We start from the raw sequence: 19,081 nt of genomic DNA on the forward strand, positions 1-19,081 counted from the left end.
CATGTGTCGACACTAGTTATTCCAGGGGAATAGATCCAAAATTAGCGAAAAACATTCAGTACATGATTGTTGCTATAAAGGAGGTCTTAGAAGTTACAGAGCCCCCTCCTTTACCTCAGGAGAAGGCATACTTTTATAAAGAAAAGAAAATAAACGTAACTTTTCCTCCATCTCATGAGCTGAACACTCTCTTTGAGGGAGTCTGGGTAAACCCTGAAAAGAATTTTCAGATTCCCAAAAGAATTCAGGTAGCTTATCCTTTCCCGGCAGAGGACAGGAAAAAGTGGGAGTCACCCCCCGTTTTAGACAGTGCCCTGTCACGATTAACAAAAAAGGTGATTCTCCCTGCACCTGGGACGGCTTCCCTAAAGGAGCCGGCAGACCGCAAGTTAGAGACTACGTTAAAATCTATTTATGTGGCCAATGGGACACTACTCAGGCCTACCATTGCCTGTGCGTGGGTGAGTAGTGCTATTGAAAAGTGGTCAGAAAACTTGTCATCAGAGATTGACACAATAGATAGAGACGAGATTCTCCTAACGTTGGGTCATATCAAAGACGCTGCTGCGTATATGCTAGAAGCCATGAAAGATATTGGGCTCTTGGGATCAAAAGCCGCTACCATGGCTGTTTCAGCAAGGAAGGTGTTGTGGATTCGCCAATGGAATGGTGACGCAGATTCCAAAAGGAATATGGAGGCTCTCCCGTATAAAGGTGAGGACTTGTTTGGAGATGGACTGGATGCTTTAGTTTCTACGGCTACCTCAGGTAAGTCGACATTCTTGCCTTATGCTCCTGCGCCGGCAAAAAAGACACATCACTCTCAGATGCAGTCCTTTTGGCCCAATAAATACAAAAAGGGTAAAGGTTGCCCTTTCTCTGCGGGTAAAGGAAGGGGAAAAGGAAAAAAGTCTGCAGCGCCTCCAGGAGCACAGGAGCAGAAATCAACCCCTGCTTCTGCCAAATCTTCAACATGACGCTGGGGCTCCCTTGCGGGAGTCCGCTCAGGTGGGGGCACGTCTGAAACTTTTCAGTCAGTTCTGGGTTCAATCTGGCCTGGACCCGTGGATCTTACAAATTGTGTCCCACGGGTACAAACTGTAGTTTCAAGACGTTCCCCTATGCCGATTTTTCAAATCGGCCTTACCAGCTTCTCTCCCAGACAGGGAAGTAGTAGCAGCAGCAATACAAAAATTATGTCAGGATCAAGTCATTGTCCTGGTTCCCTTGTCACAACAAGGGGAAGGGTTTTATTCAAGCCTCTTTGTTGTTCCGAAGCCGGACAGCTCGGTCAGACCGATTCTAAACCTGTAATCTCTGAATCTCTACCTGCAAAGGTTCAAGTTCAAGATGGAATCTCTGAGGGCAGTGATTTCCAGTCTGGAGGTAGGGGATTTCATGGTGTCAGTGGACATAAAGGATGCCTACTTACATGTTCCCATTTATCCTCCACATCAAGCTTATCTGAGATTCGCGATACAGGAGTGTCATTACCAATTTCAGACGTTGCCGTTTGGACTCTCCACGGCACCGATGGTGTTCACCAAGGTAATAGCGGAGATGATGGTCCTCCTTCGACAGAAAGGAGTCAATATAATTCCTTACGTGGACGATCTCCTGATAAAAGCGAGGTCCAGGGAAAAGTTGGTGCAGAACATTGCACTCGCCCTGACAGTACTTCAACAACACGGTTGGATCATAAATTTTCCAAAGTCACAGTTGGAACCGACGACAAGATTGTCCTTTCTGGTGATGATACTGGACATAGAAGTACAGAGGGTATTTCTTCCAGTAGAAAAGGCACTGGAAATCCAGAGAATGGTCAAACAAATTCTGAAACCAACAAGAGTGTCGATTCATCAATGCATTCGGTTGTTGGGAAAGATGTAAGCGGCCTACGAGGCCATACAGTTTGGCCGATTCCATGCCAGAGTATTCCAGTGGGACCTGTTGAACAAGTGGTCCGGATCCCACCTACACATGCACCGGAAGATAATCCTGTTATCCAAAGCCAGAATTTCGCTCCTGTGGTGGCTACACAGTTCTCACCTACTAGAGAGATGCAGGTTCGGGATTCAGGACTGGGTTCGTAGTAACCACGGATGCAAGTCTCCGAGGCTGGGGTGCAGTCACACAGGGAGAAAGCTTCCAAGGAAGATAGTCAAGTCAGGAAACCTGTCTTCACATAAACGTTCTGGAGTTGAGAGCCATTTACAATGGTCTTCTACAAGCGGGGCATCTTCTTCAAGATCAACCCGTGCAGATCCAGTCAGACAATGTAACAGCAGTCGCGTACATAAACAGGGCGGAACGAAAAGCAGAGCGGCGATGGCAGAGGTGACAAAGATCCTCCTCTGGACAGAAAGACATGCAAGAGCTCTGTCGGCAATTTTCATTCCGGGAGAGGTCAACTGGGAAGCAGACTTCCTCAGCAGACACGATCTCCATCCACGAGAATGGGGCCTCCACCAAGAAGTCTTCGCAGAGGTGTCAGGTCTTTGGGGAGTTCCTCAAGTAGACATGATGGCATCTTGTCTCAACAAGAAGCTTCAGAGATATTGTTCCAGGTCGAGAGACCCTCAAGCAATAGCAGTGGATGCACTGGTGACCCAGTGGGTGTTTCGGTCAGTGTATGTCTTTTCTCCACTTCCACTAATACCAAAAGTGCTCAAGATCATAAGAAGAACAAGTGTTCGAGCGATCCTCATTGTCCCAGACTGGCCAAGGAGAGCTTGGTATCCAGATCTTCAGGAGTTGCTCATAGAAGATCCTGTTCTCGAGGACCTGCTCCAGCAGGGGCCGTGCATGTATCAAGACTTACCGCGGCTAAGTTTGATGGCATGGCTGTTGAGCGCCGGATCCTAGCCCGAAAGGGCAAAGAAGTTATTCCCACTCTGATTCAGGCCAGGAAAGAAGTAACGTCTAAACATTACCACCGTATTTGGAGAAAATATGTGTCTTGGTGTGAATCCAAGAAGGCTCCTACGGAAGAGTTTCAGTCAGGACATTTTCTCCATTTTCTGCAGGCAGGTGTGGATGCGGGCCTAAGATTGGGATGCGGGCCTAAGATTGGGTTCAATCAAGGTCCAGATTTAGGCCTTGTCTGTTTTCTTTCAGAAACAATTGGCCTCCCTTCCAGAAGTTCAGACGTTCGTGAAAGGGGTTCTGCACATACAACCTCCATTTGTGCCTCCAGTGGCACCATGGGATCTTAACGTGGTGTTGCAGTTCCTTCAATCGGATTGGTTTGAACCTCTACAGGAGATAGAGTTGAAGTTTCTCACTTGGAAAGTGGTCATGCTGTTGGCCTTGACATCCGCAAGGAGAGTGTCTGAGTTAGGGGCCTTGTCTCACAAGAGTCCTTACTTGATCTTCCATGAAGATAGGGCTGAGTTAAGGACTCATCAGCAATTTCTTCCGAAGGTGGTTTCTTCTTTCCATATAAACCAACCTATTGTGGTGCCAGTGGCTACTGACACCTTCGCTGCTTCAAAGTCTCTGGATGTGGTCAGAGCTTTGAAAATTTATTTTGCAAGAACAGCTCGGATACGGAAAACAGAGGCTCTGTTTGTCCTGTATGCTCCCAACAAGATTTGGTGTCCTGCTTCTAAGCAGACCATTGCGCGCTAGATCAGAGGTGCGATTCAGCACGGTCATTCCATGGCAGGATTGCCGATACCGAATTCGGTGAATGCCTATTCTACTAAGAAGGTGGGCTCATCCTGGGCGGCTGCCCGGGGGGTCTTGGCGTTACAACTTTGCCGAGCAGCTACTTGGTCTGGGGCAAACACGTTTGCTAAGTTTTACAAGTTTAACACCTTGGCCGATGAGGACCTCAAGTTTGGTCAATCGGTGCTGCAGGGGCATCCGCACTCTCCCGCCTGTACTGGAGCTTTGGTATAACCCCATGGTACTGAAGTGGACCCCAGCATCCTCTAGGACGTATGAGAAAACAGGATTTTAATACCTACCGGTAAATCCTTTTCTCCTAGTCCGTGGAGGATGCTGGGCACCCGGCCCAGTGCGTTCTTTACCTGCAGTTATTATTTTGTTAAGTAGTTTCAGCACGGTTGCTGTAATGTTCATGCTCGTTGGCATGAGTTTTGTTGAATGCCATGTTGTGCGGCATGGTTGAAGTGTGAGCTGGTATGAATCTCACCGTTAATTTAAAAGTAAATCCTTTTCTCAAAATGTCCATCTCCCTGGGCACAGTTCCTATAACTGAGGTCTGGAGGAGGGGCATAGAGGGAGGAGCCAATTCACACTCTAGAAAAGTCTTAAAGTGCCCATGGCTCCTGCGGAACAGTCTATACCCCCATGGTACTGAAGTGGACCCCAGCATCCTCTACGGACTAGGAGAAAAGGATTTACCGGTAGGTATTAAAATCCTGTTTTGTTTTTTGTTTTTTTTTTATTATACCAAGGGGTCTATTCAATTCAAGTCGGATTTCCCAAATTGACGGATAAACGGCGGTTTCCAACAATTTAAGGTCGAATCCAGATTCAACCTATTCAATCAAACTGCCATTTATCTGACAAGTCAGAAAATCCGACATGTTGGAAAACACGTGGATTGGCAGATTAGCCGCGGATCCACGTGTTTTGTCAGATTCGCGGACAAAGCCGACTGGTTTTAGCACCGTTTCAGACAATGTCAATCCGACTTTAAATCAAAGTCGGATTGGCATTGTCGGGAACGGGCAAAACTTGTCGGATTTGGCCGCTAATTGAATACTGAAATGTTTGATCCTTTCCGTCGGAAAGGATCCGACATCAGTTGAATACACCCCTAAGTGGGACAACTTACAGGGGCAGTCTGTGCATGTCCTATCCATTTATACAGTAGAAATATTTTGCAGTTAGTGGTACTTTTTGGTCTGACGGGACTAACACAAGTATCCAAGTGCCGCCCCCAAACAAGTGCCGCCCCTAGGCACGTGCCTGGTGTGCTTAATGGGAAATTTGCTACTGATTAGAGAGATAAATGTTCTGTATTATCATTGGCTGCAGTTGATTTTACCCTTCTATAGGTGGTGATGTTGTATATACAGATGGGTCTGCCTACATCTTTGCCCTGTGCTCTACAAGTTGCGTTACACATTATGTGGGAGTGGCGTGTGACTCGGTAGTGCCGAGGGTCTTTTGTGCATTTTGTCCATGAAAAATGCGTCTTAGACTCAAAGTAATGTAATAGGACGCATAAGCAGCTTCTGCTGATTCAAATTATATGCAGCATGCCTATATTCTGTGTGTGACTGTATTTGCATACACAATGCTATGCTACAGTGTTTTCATGGATACTGCCGCAGTCACACACATAATATAGACATGCTGCATATCATTTTAATCTGCAGAAGCTGCTTATGCGTTCTATTGCATTAAGACGCATTTTTGGATGCATTTTCGCATGACTGCAGTAAGGATGTATAAGCGGACACATCTGTATTACTAGTCATGAGATGTATTTTGCCAAGCCAGTTTTCATCCTAGTTATAGTGAAATGTTTGGTATACACAAGCCAATGTATAGCAGTTGGCTAATGTTGCTCTCTTTTGTTGCTTTGTTTTATAAGCATAATGCGCTTTCTGGTGTCCAAACGTAAATTCAAGGAGAGCCTCCGACCGTACGACGTCATGGATGTTATAGAACAGTACTCAGCTGGACATCTTGACATGCTCGCCCGGATCAAAAATCTGCAGTCCAGGCAAGGAATCCTCACAGCTTCTCGTTCAGCTCTGCACACTTTTAAATGTACACATTTGCAGTGCCGTTACATGAGCCATCACTTAATATCTGGCAGTAATATTTGCCTTATTTGACCAAGATCTTCTGACATATACCTACATTGAGACGTTTCATGCAAAAGTTATGTGTTTGTTTTGCATTATTTAAATGTAATGATACTCAGAGTGAGTATAGAACACCTGAAGGTGCACATTAACACAAAACAAGTCTCAACGAAGATATCTAGAGATAGTTACTAAATGCTTTGCTTATGCCAAAGTTAATATATTATTCAGTGACACAAAAGCTTAGAGAACGTTTCTGTACAATTGTCCACATCATTGTCAGATTGAGTTTCTCACAATGTTTGTCCTGTGTGTGCGTAAACCAGAGTGTACTGTGTGTAGAAACTGGGCATGTACACAGCTGCTCCATGTCATGATAAGTGAGCAAATGCACCTAGTTGTTTGATTTGCTGATGCCAGCTTCCAGAAATGTAACTGCAACTGAGAAAAGATTAGTGCGATGCCTGACTGCAGTTGGATAAAGGGGGAGAGGGGAGTTGAGTTGGTTTGAGATTGGAAAAGTTCACAGTTACGTTTTACTATAGGTAAGGCTGACGTCTAATAAATTATTAAGCCACCAATTGTCATTAAGGCGCATGACGGACATCCATTCAACCAACACAATTGCAGGCTGAATGACAGTGAACTGTCACGACTGAATTACTACTGATGTGGCTAGTTTCCTTCACCCTACTTCTAATTCATATATCCTATAGGAGGCTTGCTGTATTGTTATTATCATTTTTATATTTTAGTGTTATTATTTAGATTGTATGAAGTATGGTAATGGATTTCTTTTTCAGTTTTTTGATTAATACTTGGGAGTATGATTGGGTTTTAGCTTTATGGCTTAATAAGACCCATCTCCTCAAATCTATAAAGATTTATAAACATACTGTAGCAATAGGAATATATGCAGTTTATGGCCATGTGTTATCACGTGATAAGTATTTTGATCTTTTGCTATTTTAACCTTTTTTTTATAATTTGTGTTATTGACAAATCTTTTTATTTCTTTTATACATTTCTGTTGTAGAAGTACGTTGTTTCTATATAGTCTTTTGATTGGTACTCAGCACGTCTAATAAATGCCTATTTCCCCACCCAGTGCACTCTGACAAGCATATGTGTGATGAATACTCTTGTGGCTAATTGTCTCTTGTGTCATATTCTGTATTTCTTCACTCCTTCATCATGATGCACAAACCGTCTCTATACTCTCACACTGTGTCTTCCATCATGAACCATAGGAATATATGTTGATTTATATCCAGTATTCCAACCAGGATATTGCCACATATACATGCAAATATATTCCAGTATTCCCAGCTGTCCAGGTTGTTCCTGGAGGGCCTGCAGCAACCTACACACTGATGCAGCTGTATTCAGCCAAGTGGAATATATTTCCAAACTTTAAATTTTTCTTCCCTGACTTTTCCCCACGTTGCTTCATTATGCATTTTTGCTGGTGTATTGTTTTTCTATTTACTTTGCCAGGATAGATATGATTGTGGGTCCCCCACCCCCTTCAACACCCCGGCATAAGAAGTACCCAACCAAAGGATCAGTGCATTCTACCAAAGAATCTCCCCAGTACTCTCCTAGGTTAGGATTCACCAAAACGCCTCTTTGTCTGGACTGCTTTTTTTCCTTTCTTTCCTGAAGGTGAACCCCTTCCAGCCCATGGTTTGTGATGGCATATGGATGCTGGGGAACCTTGGGCAATGACACAGAATATTCCCAATGGGAAGGTTTTGGACTCTATAAACCATCTCCATCTTATAAGCATAGTTCCAGATAGATTGGTGGCCACAATAAACACATATTAGGGCTAAAACTATATATAGAAAAGTCCAGGAATTAGACAGTATGGTTTTAAGCACAGATAAATTTATTGGTTCACTAATGCTTGATAAAACATAATTTAAAAAAAAAATAAAAAAATTTAACATATACTGGGTAGAATTTACTTAATCGTGGTTTGCCTTTCTAAAATTAAATGAATGTTTTTAAAATGGGCTAAAAACTGTAATTTTGATAAATCTCTATTTCATAAATAAATTTGTAAAAATCTTTCTTCAAATAGGCACTAAAAGGATCTCTGTGAAAAAAAAATTGATGTGGAGGGGAAAGATAGGGGCTGTATGAAGAAATTTAGTAAATACAGGAGAAATAGATGGGGAAAAAAAACGTAATCCACAACACTTTTAAGCCCAAAGTGTATACCAGACAATTCATCCTATACCTAGATATAACATCATCAAATTAAAATTGCAAATGATAATATATTAAATAATTTGTGTTAACATATTTCTGCTTATGAGTAATATAGCTTAAGTAAATGTAATAAAGTAGAGACTACTAAAAAATATGATTATCTCATGCAACATTTAGGATCTAGTTATAATAGTATTTTTGGTGTACTAAAATAAAACATTTTAAGAATTATTTTTTTACATGTATTTTGAAAATGTAAAAGACTAGATAAAATAGTGGTTCAAAATATTCTACACAATATGCAGGCAGCTCTCCATGAAAGTAAAAGCGATCCTAAAAGAAAACTAAAATTGTCATGCAGTAGGAACTGGCCTCATTGATGTTTTGGTTTCTATTTTTTACAGTATGGTCAGTGCTTTTAAGTGCTATAACTTTGCAGTACAATTTAAAGAGCACACATTGGAGAGGGCTGGCTATTCTATTCAGATATCCCTTTTTTGATTAAGAATCCTCTTTGAACATGCATAGAAATTATACCCAATTTTTATGGTAATGAGTTCTGTAAGTAGAATTCCATCTACACTTAGATGGTGAATGAAGACATTAAAAATAAATCAAATTTCAAATTAAAAAATCAAGCATATTTTATCGACCTTTAGTGAACTAGGAGCTCAAACAGTTATTCATATAAACCAATTAATTCTCAAAGGTCTTGCGCCATCACTAGCCATGGCGATCCAATTCACTTCAGCAGAAAATATATTTCTGTGATAAGATGTTATATTAGAAAGAACATAAACCTTGAAATGTGTAATCTTTAATAAGAATGAGAGGTTACCTAGCTGGATTATATTGTAGACTTTTTTTTAGTTTGAAGAATATTTGCCCCCTACCACCCCCCAATCAGGGAGCATGTGCCAGTCTCAGTGCCAAATGAGATCACGTGACACCAGTAAGAGTAACACCAGCTGGTCAGGGAGAAACTGCCTTGCCAAGGTGACCCATGCAGTAGGTAAGTGCCCATCACACAAACGGGTGAAAGGGGTTTGCTGAACTGTTTTCTTCTTGAGCTGCAATGAGGTTGAGGAGATGAGCATCCTTTCCTTTTATTTGTTGCTAGTCTTTCTTTTCTGCTCTAGACCTACCTTGTTTTTGCATGTACGCATGTGATGAAATGGAGCATGACAAAGATGGCATCGTGGCTGAGAATAAGCAGCAGTGTTATGTTTCTTCTTAATTTCATTCTTCTAAAAAGATGAGGTCTTGAGCTTGCTCCAAGAAGAATCTGTTGTAGAGCATAGTAAGGTCCGTATAATTGAGTAGAGTAGTGGTTCTCAACTTCAACTCTAAAGTTTTTTTCAACAGGTTATGTTTGAGGACTTCTGTCTATGGAAGCAGGTGGGATAATTACTGACCCAGCAAAATAGATAAACTCACCTGTGTATGATTAACGAAATCACGTGAGGGCTGGAGTTGAGAACCCCTGAATATGGGGCATTTTAAAATGGAATTATTTAATGTACGCTGCATGCATAAAATTTAAAAATTATTACTCAGTGCTGGTATTCAGGATACATACTCACGGACAGTTTAACACTGTCTGGAATGTCAGCACAGCACATTCAGACATCAAAATAGAGACCAATCGACTACACTGACCATTGTAAGAAATGTAACTATTTTGCTGAACTAATTGTGCAACAAACTGCATCCATGGTCTGTTTAGCATTTAATCTTCATTGAAGCTGTGCTCATTTTCCATCGCAAACTAACCCACCACTTTTATATGTTAAACTGCCCATGAGTATGTACCCATGACAAAACCCAAAACATTGAATTTTTCCATATGAACTATGAATGTAAAATGCAAATTGTTTACTTTTAAACTGACATTTTAATTCAAATCTGTTAAGGATGAAAGGCTTAGCTCCCCACTACATTTTGATAGCGTTAGGAGAATGTCGCAACAGGATCTGGTTAAAATACCTGAGATTGCAGTCTGTTTAGCTGCTATGATAGCTCTAGTCCTGCTCCTATGTACAAATCTAGCAATCTGCACAGTATGTTTGTGCACTGCAAGTGTGTTAGTTCTGCCTGTGTAGAAAAGCACCAATGTGGCATTTTTCACTAGCCTGACAGAAAACATTCTAGACTGACATCTGTTAGGACTCGTATACATAGAAGCTTTTTGTGTTTTTAGATGTATTGTAAAAATTTGGATTCATTATTCTCTTTGTTGAATGCATTTTCTTTTGATATGAGCAGTTGTTGTTTATTTTATGCAGCTTGTGGCTAGATAACAGAATTGCTTGTTGCGCTGCCTTGCGGCCAGAAAATGACTATTGTTCATGCATACAAAAAGCATTCACTAAAGGGAGTAATCAACCCTTATTTTCTGTATGTTAATAATGTGTTTTGAAACCACTTAAACATAATAAACTGCGTCCAAAGCGCCTATGTGTACGAGACCTTAATGTCCCCTTCTTTTCTCTAGAATGGCACCTGTCTTTAGGGTGTCTTTTAAGTTGTGTTAAGGCGTCTCAGATCATCCATACATATGGTGATTCAGCCATTGGAATGGCCACATCTGGAAGATCCAGCCATTGTGCACAGGCAGAATGGACAGATGATGAAAGGCACCATCCGGATCTATTAGCCATCCTAGTTGACGTGCTCATATAGGTTTAGCAATCTCTTGTAGAGTCATACAGGTTGTAACTTGTCATCAGTTAGCTCTAAAACCAAATTCCACCATTATGGGCAATTTTAGACTGTTGATATGGTTTATAAAGTTCCACAAAATTGTGCAGCGATGTAAAATAGGATATAAAGCATGGTATATAAAACAGTTAAGTCCAGCAAGTAAAATGTTGAACATTCAAGAAGCATACGTAAGCCTAACGGGGCTTACGCATAAATGCAGTAATACAAAAATATCAAGCCTATAGGGGGAAATTTATCAAAGCTTGGAGAGAGATAAATTGGCAATGAATCAGCTCCTAACTGTCATTTTACAGGTTGTGTTGTTTATGTACTGAACCATGGAGAGAGAGAAAGTGGATCAAGCTAAAGTACCAGCCAATCAGCTCCTGACTGCCATGTTACAGGCTGTGTTTGAAAAATCTCAGGAGCTGGTTCTTTGGTTCTTTATCTCCATCCAGTTTATCTCTCTCTAAGGGTGGGTACTCACTTAAATGATATCGGCTCAATTTGTCATTCCGAGCAAATTGTAATGACAAATTGGTCATATCGTAAATTTGGTATTCCGATTGCGATTACCAACGGGTTGCAATCGATATCTTCTGGTCAGTGTGCAACATCATGCTGCCGAATGCAGCATGGCATTCTACATCGTGCCGTCGTCCGCTGCCCTGTGCATGTATGTACGCACTGCACAATGCAGGGGCCTGTTGGATTGGCTGGGTACACATCATTCTAATATGTACCCAGCCTAAGGCTTCGTACATAGGCCCTCATTCCGAGCTGATCGCTCGCTAGCTGCTTTTAGCAGCAGTGCACACGCTAAGCTGCCGCCCTTTGGGAGTGTATCTTAGCTTAGCAGAAGTGCGAACGAAAGAGTAGCAGAATTGCTACTAAAAAATGTCATGCCGTTTCTGAGTAGCTCCAGACCTACTCCTATCTTGCGATCACTTCAGTCTGTTTAGTTCCTGGTTTGACGTCACAAACACGCCCTGCGTACGGCCAGCCACTCCCCCGTTTCTCCAGCCACTCCTGCGTTTTTGCCTGGCACGCCTGCGTTTTTTAGCACACTCCCGGAAAATGTTCAGTTACCACCCAGAAACACCCACTTCCTGTCAATCACTCACCGATCAGCAGAGCGACTGAAAAGCGTCGCTCGGACCTGTGTAAAATTGCATCGTTTTGTGTGAAATTACTTAGTGCGTGCGCCCTGCAGCCCATACGCGTGCGCAGAACTGCCGGTTTTTAGCCTGATCGCAATTCTGCAAAAAACGGCAGCGAGCGAACAACTCGGAATGTCCACCATAGACCTGTGTTTGAAAATGACAGAAGCTGATTGCTTAGTACTTTATCGCGTTCTAATCTTTGATGAATCTCCCCCAAAGTGTAGTACAGAATAAGATAAAAGCATACAAGGATGCACAGAGCAGAGAGAAGAAAGAAAAGGGCACTGCTTTATAATGCACACATTCTAATGGGTGGGTATGCCATTGCTCTTACAGCAACCTTCCTCCATAAATTATAACATTCTCATCCTGCTCAGCCTCAATGCTGTCCTGCTGTGCAGGCAAAAACATTAATATAATAAAAACATTAAAAGCCTCCAGTGTTTGAGTTTTCCAATTTAAATATGAAATTAAATAAAATCCCTCTCTTCCCTTGGCAGAAGATCAATGTATCCTTTCTCTATTTTGCAGGGTCCGAGCTTGGGTATAGCCCGGATCTCTACGAGTCATCTTACGTGTTGGTTGTTTCAGATCTAGAAGATCCGACATAGTAGCTGTAATTTAAAAGCCTTATAGCTGCTCTGCTTGATTTTTCAAGCTACAGAGAGAGCTGAACAGTTCTTATGGTGATCAGCAGAGATCCCTGCTATGAATATAGGCCCTCATTCCGAGTTGTTCGCTCGGTATTTTTCATCGCATCGCAATGAAAATCCGCTTAGTACGCATGCGCAATGTTCGCACTGCGACTGCGCCAAGTAACTTTGCTATGTAGAAAGTAATTTTACTCACGGCTTTTTCATCGCTCCGGCGATCGTAATGTGATTGACAGGAAATGGGTGTTACTGGGCGGAAACACGGCGTTTCAGGGGCGTGTGGCTGAAAACGCTACCGTTTCCGGAAAAAACGCAGGAGTGGCCGGAGAAACGGTGGGAGTGCCTGGGCGAACGCTGGGTGTGTTTGTGACGTCAACCAGGAACGACAAGCACTGAACTGATCGCACAGGCAGAGTAAGTCTGAAGCTACTCTGAAACTGCTAAGTAGTTAGTAATCGCAATATTGCGAATACATCGGTCGCAATTTTAAGAAGCTAAGATTCACTCCCAGTAGGCGGCGGCTTAGCGTGTGTAACTCTGCTAAATTCGCCTTGCGACCGATCAACTCGGAATGAGGGCCATAGTCCGGAACCCTGATAAACAGAGAGAATTATAGAGAGTCACGGGGGAGACACCAGTACTAGTAACTGAGAGTAGACACCATTTAGTAAAATTCATATGTAAAGTGAAAAATCTCTTGAATGCTCATTAGACCAGTGAAACACACCTAGTACACAACTGTAGTTTAGGGAGTCCCTGTAGTAATTATTGATTTTAACTGGATATTATTCAAAGGCCACTGATTATTTTACCTGGACTAAATGGTGAAGTAAGTGAAACAGGCAGTTGTCATAGGCTGTTGCTTTCTGCCTTGCAGTATCCTGGCTCTTCATCCTCTCTGCTGTCACTGTGTCTGTCTGTGTCTTCTCCATCCTTGGACCCCCATCCCCATTAAGTGCACGTGTCCCCATTACATATCATGCCGGCTGGTGGGAGCCGCTCTGCATTCAAGTGTGATACAAATGTAATGAACAGTACAAAGAATGGGGGAAAGGTTTCTGTACATTGATGCACAGGGCAGCTATTAGAAGAGTTGCACAAGAGCACCAATTTATCGATACTTTATACTGAGAAGTTAGTCAGGCTTTACGAACCCTATCACCACCTTTTTCTTAGGAACAATGCTGCCATTTTAACATTTGGTGGAAATACTACCAGGTTGAGTTCAACAATTATGTCTGTTTATAGGACACAATATACTGTATGTTATTATTAGCTTATTGGTTAAAATAGTCTTTTTTTTTTTTTTTCTTAATTAATTACATATGAGTACTGCGCTCTTGTAGGGCTCTTCACAGCTGCCAGTGTAATATTCTTGAATGTCACTGCTTATTTTGTTCCAGTTATTTGAACCATTTCAAGGTCCTCATAGATGCTATAGCAGCTTAAGCTTAATTTTAAAATTGGACATATCTGGTTGAGAGAAGTTTCTTTTCACTTATTGGAGCAGTAGCACATAAAATCTGCCTTGATGTATGGCTAATCTTTGGGCATTCTGGGGTATGTTTGTGTTCCTGGTAGAGTGGACCAAATTGTTGGGAGAGGAGGTTCCATCACTGATAAGGACAGAACTAAAGGAGCAACTGAATCGGAGATGCCCGAGGATCCAAGCATGATGGGCCGTTTAGGCAAGGTGGAGAAACAGGTGAGGCACATAAACAACTGCTATTTAAGATATTACATTTGTAAGTTAATGCATAGAAAAATACCTTATCAATTCACCAAAAACAAATTATAACACCGGCTCCTATAGATGGTGATGTGTTTTTCACATCGACTTAAATCATATACTGCCTGTACTGCGTGATAGATACTTTAAATTAACCACCATGATTTTTGCAGGTGCTTTCAATGGAGAAGAAGCTTGACTTTCTGGTAAACATCTACATGCAGAGGATGGGTATCCCACCTTCTGAAACGGAGGCCTACTTTGGGTCCAAGGACCGCGAGCCAGCACCTCCATATCACAGTCCCGAGGACAGTCGGGATCCTGTAGAAAAGAACAGCTGCATTACAAAGGTTATTCGCTCTACGAGTTCAGTGGGCCAAAAAAACTTTAGTGCTCCACCTGCACAGGGGACAGCAACAACTTATTGTCCTCCATCCACATCATGGCAGCAACAACAGCCATATCACCGACGCAGTCATGGCTCTTCACCAGTGGCTGACTCTAATTCCATGGTGAGAATCCCTCCTCCACCATCACATGAGCGCTCACTTTCTGCATTTGGAGGAAGCAGGATGGGTGCTGGTGAAGAAGGGTCTGCCAAACAGCGAGACACTGCAGCCCTTAGAGATAGTGACACCTCCATATCTATTCCTTCTGTGGATCATGAAGAGTTAGAACGCTCTTTCAGTGGCTTCAGCATCTCTCAGTCCAAAGAGAACCTGGATGTTTTGAACAATGGTGCAGTGGTGGGTTCTGGCCCTAGTAACAAAGACCGTCCTTACATTGCAGAGGGAGAGTCAGACACAGACTCCGACCTGTGCACCCCCTGTGGCCCACCCCCCAGGTCAGCCACCGGGGAGGGACCTTATGGTGAGATGGGATGGCCAACTGGCAAGTAATCTGTTTCCTGGGATTATTTTGGACTTTTGTAGATATTGGCATTTAGTCATTAATGTAATGCACCCAGAATAAGGGTCTCCTTGTCTACACCCTCTTCCAAAGGTGCAACCACATCCAAGAGTTTAAAAGTAAATATGGCATTTTCAATTTCACCAACTCATTGTTGTTCAATGCAAATTTGCTTAAAGAGCCCAGTACCTTGGGTCAGGTACCATATATGTTTTCGTTACATTCTTGGGTTATATAGGTAATTTAGCCCTGTTTGTGATTTGTGGATAAATAGCCATCGATTTTCAAGTACCCATTTGCTGAAAGTTGGATTTTTAAGATCTTTCAGTTTATAAAGAACCTGCCACAACTTTTCTTCATAGTCTAAATTCAGAAATGGCCTTTTTATATGTAGATCTTTGTAAACCTCAAACAATTCCTCTACCTGTTATTTTTCTTGTGTAAAGAGCTCCCTGAAATTCACAGGTTCTTGTTTTTACACAATTTTTAGCTTTACACATTTGTTATCAAGAGCTCTACAAAGTCCCTTTTTCATGTGTATGGAGCTTTTCAAAACCACAACACATCTTTATATATACAGGGACATACAAAGCTCATGCATCCCTTCTGTATCAGTATAGAGATATATCAAATTCGGAGTTTCAAACTGGATTGTTTCGCATAGCTTTCCAACGTAAAAAAGACTGGTTCTTTTAGGAGCAGCTTCTGAAGATGGTCGGACATCTAGATGTAACACTGTGCTTTATACTCCACTCACTTATCAAACACTTTACTAGTAAACAGTTCTATACCAGAAAGATCCAAGGGCTAACCTGAGTCCCATCTAGTTTACAAATACCAAGATCTCATCTGGTGCTGTTGAACATTTTACTTTAGGATCATATATAAGTTACTGTGTCCTCAGTCCATATTACATGAAAAGTGATGACTTTAATCATAACACACTAATAACCCAATATATATTTAAATATTATATATAGACAATGTACATGCCTTACACAATTTTTGTAAGATGTCTATGGGGTAGATTTACTAAAAGTTCTAACAAAGGAAATGTGGAGGTATTTCTCCTAAAAACCAATGCAATTCTAGCTATCATTTATCTAGTACAGGCTACAAAATGATAGTTAGAATTTGATTGGGCGCTATGAGTAACACCTCCGCTTTTTAGGACATTATCATTAGGCATACTGTAGTGTAGCCTATGGAAGGTACTGAACATAGTTGTATAAAAGTCCTGACACTTGCATTCTGATAGTCAGGCATGGACACTACTCATGATGAGGGCTGATTTTCTAAACAGCATCAGAAACAATCTGGTGTTTGTGTCTTACAACACCTTTTCTTTATTTTATATAGCCCAAACATTTATATATGTTCCCAAATGTAATCTGTAAATATGCTGTGCATGCTGCTAACTCTGTAATTAGGATGCACTTCATTTTACAACATTCACAATGTCTACAATCATTTTTTAGGCATTGCAATGTCGAGCACACTCTCTCGTCCTGGTACTAATGTTTGTTAAACCATTTTTACCATATTGCCAGTATAGTTTTAAACATGATGCTTTACCATCATGCTTAACCTCATATTACTGACACAATTACATTTTGGCTGCCGACAAATTGAAGGGAATAGATTAAAAGTTGACATTAGATACATGTGGACTTTTTGTACAAAAGTGTGTTTCATTCTTACATTTTCAGAGAAACACACTCTTAGTTAGGCTACTGAAAAGATGAGTCCTAGTACCCATTCCATCTTCTTCATGGTATAGTCAGGATTTACCACTAGCGATGGAGCAGTCCGTAGCTGGGCTCCATATCAAAATATGGGTAGGGGTTCCAGTGATGCCACTGTAGCTTCATGGGCCCCACTCCCAAGAGCAGAACAGGGGCCTCTTCTAAGCATGCTTGGGAAGGATTGGGGTCTTCGGATGGGGAGTTGGGTGGGTGGACCACCCCTTCCACGCCCTTTAGCTGCATGACCTCTAGTTATGCTACCATTTGCTCTTCATAAGATTAATTGAAGTGCAATGGTTTAGTAAAGTACTAAATTATATTTTATCTATATTTTACTCAAATAAATTGTATTTGTTTCTGCAGTAATTGCTGTGATTGTGATCGGTATAAAAAGGATCACTGAAGAAAGACATGATGTGGTTGCATCTTTAAACTCTTGAGGAATGCTCTCTAGGGAGGAGGGCATAGGATGACATTGATGAGCCTTCCACATTCTAAGCTCAGGAAGGGTTACAATGGGCATGAGAATGCTTTCAATGTATTAATTTATAGCATTTGGGTTAAAGGGGCAGCTGGGAGGAGAAAATTTACTTTTTATAAATAGACTCCCAGGCTCCTCTCACCAGCCACATCTGCATTGGTTCCAACTACTGGCCCACTGGCTTCTGCTTGTATTTATTTGCATTCCAGTCTTGGGTTTTTGTTGCACTTATTCTCTCCAAAGAAACTTTTTACATAATTGCCTTTTTTCATTCCAGTTCTCCAATGGGTCAGATAAAAGGCTCTTATATATGGCCCACTGTGTTGGGGAGGGGGGCCATGCCAGCTTCACCACACTGTCTGCATCTTGGGTTGTCTGCACCTTGTGCATGGCTGTCTTGTTGCAATGTTCTGCAGCCTGCAAGAGAAGGCTCAATCTTATGCTGTGCTTCCCTTTCTGTTATGCATTGTGAATGATCAGCCTTAACCTGATGACTGACAGAAATGCATGCAACATGTACACAGATCCCTGCAAGCTTTGATGGTGGGGAAGTGGTTTGAAGGCAAGCAAAAACAACTTCCCTGGGCGCTTTTGGTGTCAGAGGGTATAGCAGTTCATTGCTGTGCAATTTACTGCAAGGTCCGCCATGTCTGCCAAAGGGTTTTTCCAAATATCTCAAAGTTAATTGGGTATTTCTCACTTTGTTTCCCAATTTGGATTGTGATGTCATTTGACTGAAAATGCTATAGTTGTTGGCCTTCAGATGACATCTATTTATTAGCTTGTACATGCGACCTCCCAACTTGTACTAACTGTGTTGTTTTTGCTTACTAGATTAATTTTGTACTTTTAAGAACTATTTTCAGTTCTCTCCTGATTGGATACAATTACTGGGGTGGTGGATCGGGGGAAAATGTTTCAGGTATAAACCATGGCTGAAATGCTAAAAAAAAAAATCACAACTGTTAACTAAATCACTGTTTTTAGCAGGAGTTGCAGGAGGGTATGTACAAATCAATAATGAAAAAAAAAAGTGAAATCTCCTTTATCCTATTCTCTTACAGCATATTTGTGCAATGCTAGGAATTTAGATAAAATCGCATCACAAAATTCTTGCTTACCTCAGGATCCCTAAATTCCTAGTCTTGGGACTGCTGCAACATTTGACTACATTGTGTATGGTCCTAAATCTAATATATAAAGAGGCCAAACATTTTAACTTTACTGATGATTAAATATGTCTGGCACAGGCCAAAGGATGGAATGTGAGCACTTTCCCTGCCGGAGGCCTGGTTGCTCTATCTCTCTTGTGGTGGTGCAACACACCATGTTGCCTCCCATCAGTGCCAGCAGGACCTTGAGTAGGGTTTATCTGCTCACCCTTAACTTGTTCTAAAGGTTTCCAGCCTCGCTGAGTGCCTTTCCATGCAAAGAGAGGCTGATATGGATACATTGAGAGGAAGTCATTAAAACATATTTGTATAATTTATTGTGTGTCCTGCCTTTTTATTATCCTCCATTAGGAGAGCTGCTTTACAATGGATAAACTGTTTTTAAAGTGCATTCATCACCTAAACATAGAGGACGCAGCAATTTTGTGATATGTTGCAATATTCACTTGAGCAGCCTGTCCATTTAACAAAGACTATTGCCATCACTGAAGATGAGGGGGAAAGTTTAGGTAACAGGTAC

The 19,081-nt window shown here is 41.7% G+C and overlaps 1 protein-coding gene across 4 annotated transcripts in view; it reads left to right on the plus strand.

Moving 5' to 3' along the window:
* KCNQ2 (potassium voltage-gated channel subfamily Q member 2) overlaps nt 1-18,876 on the plus strand; it is a 251,808-nt gene extending 232,932 nt beyond the window's left edge. For 2 of the 4 annotated variants that reach the window (XM_063959228.1, XM_063959229.1), the window contains 4 exons: nt 5,573-5,704; nt 7,287-7,394; nt 14,107-14,230; nt 14,428-18,876. In XM_063959228.1, the coding sequence (XP_063815298.1) occupies nt 5,573-5,704; nt 7,287-7,394; nt 14,107-14,230; nt 14,428-15,153 (1,090 nt within the window). In that variant the 3' untranslated portion in view covers nt 15,154-18,876. The remainder of the gene's footprint in view (nt 1-5,572; nt 5,705-7,286; nt 7,395-14,106; nt 14,231-14,427) is intronic. The other 2 variants (XM_063959230.1, XM_063959231.1) reach the window with 1 other exon arrangement.
* The last annotated feature ends 205 nt before the right edge of the window (nt 18,877-19,081 follow it).

This window comes from Pseudophryne corroboree, chromosome 3 (assembly GCF_028390025.1).
Source record: "Pseudophryne corroboree isolate aPseCor3 chromosome 3, aPseCor3.hap2, whole genome shotgun sequence".
Lineage (NCBI taxonomy): Eukaryota > Metazoa > Chordata > Amphibia > Anura > Myobatrachidae > Pseudophryne > Pseudophryne corroboree.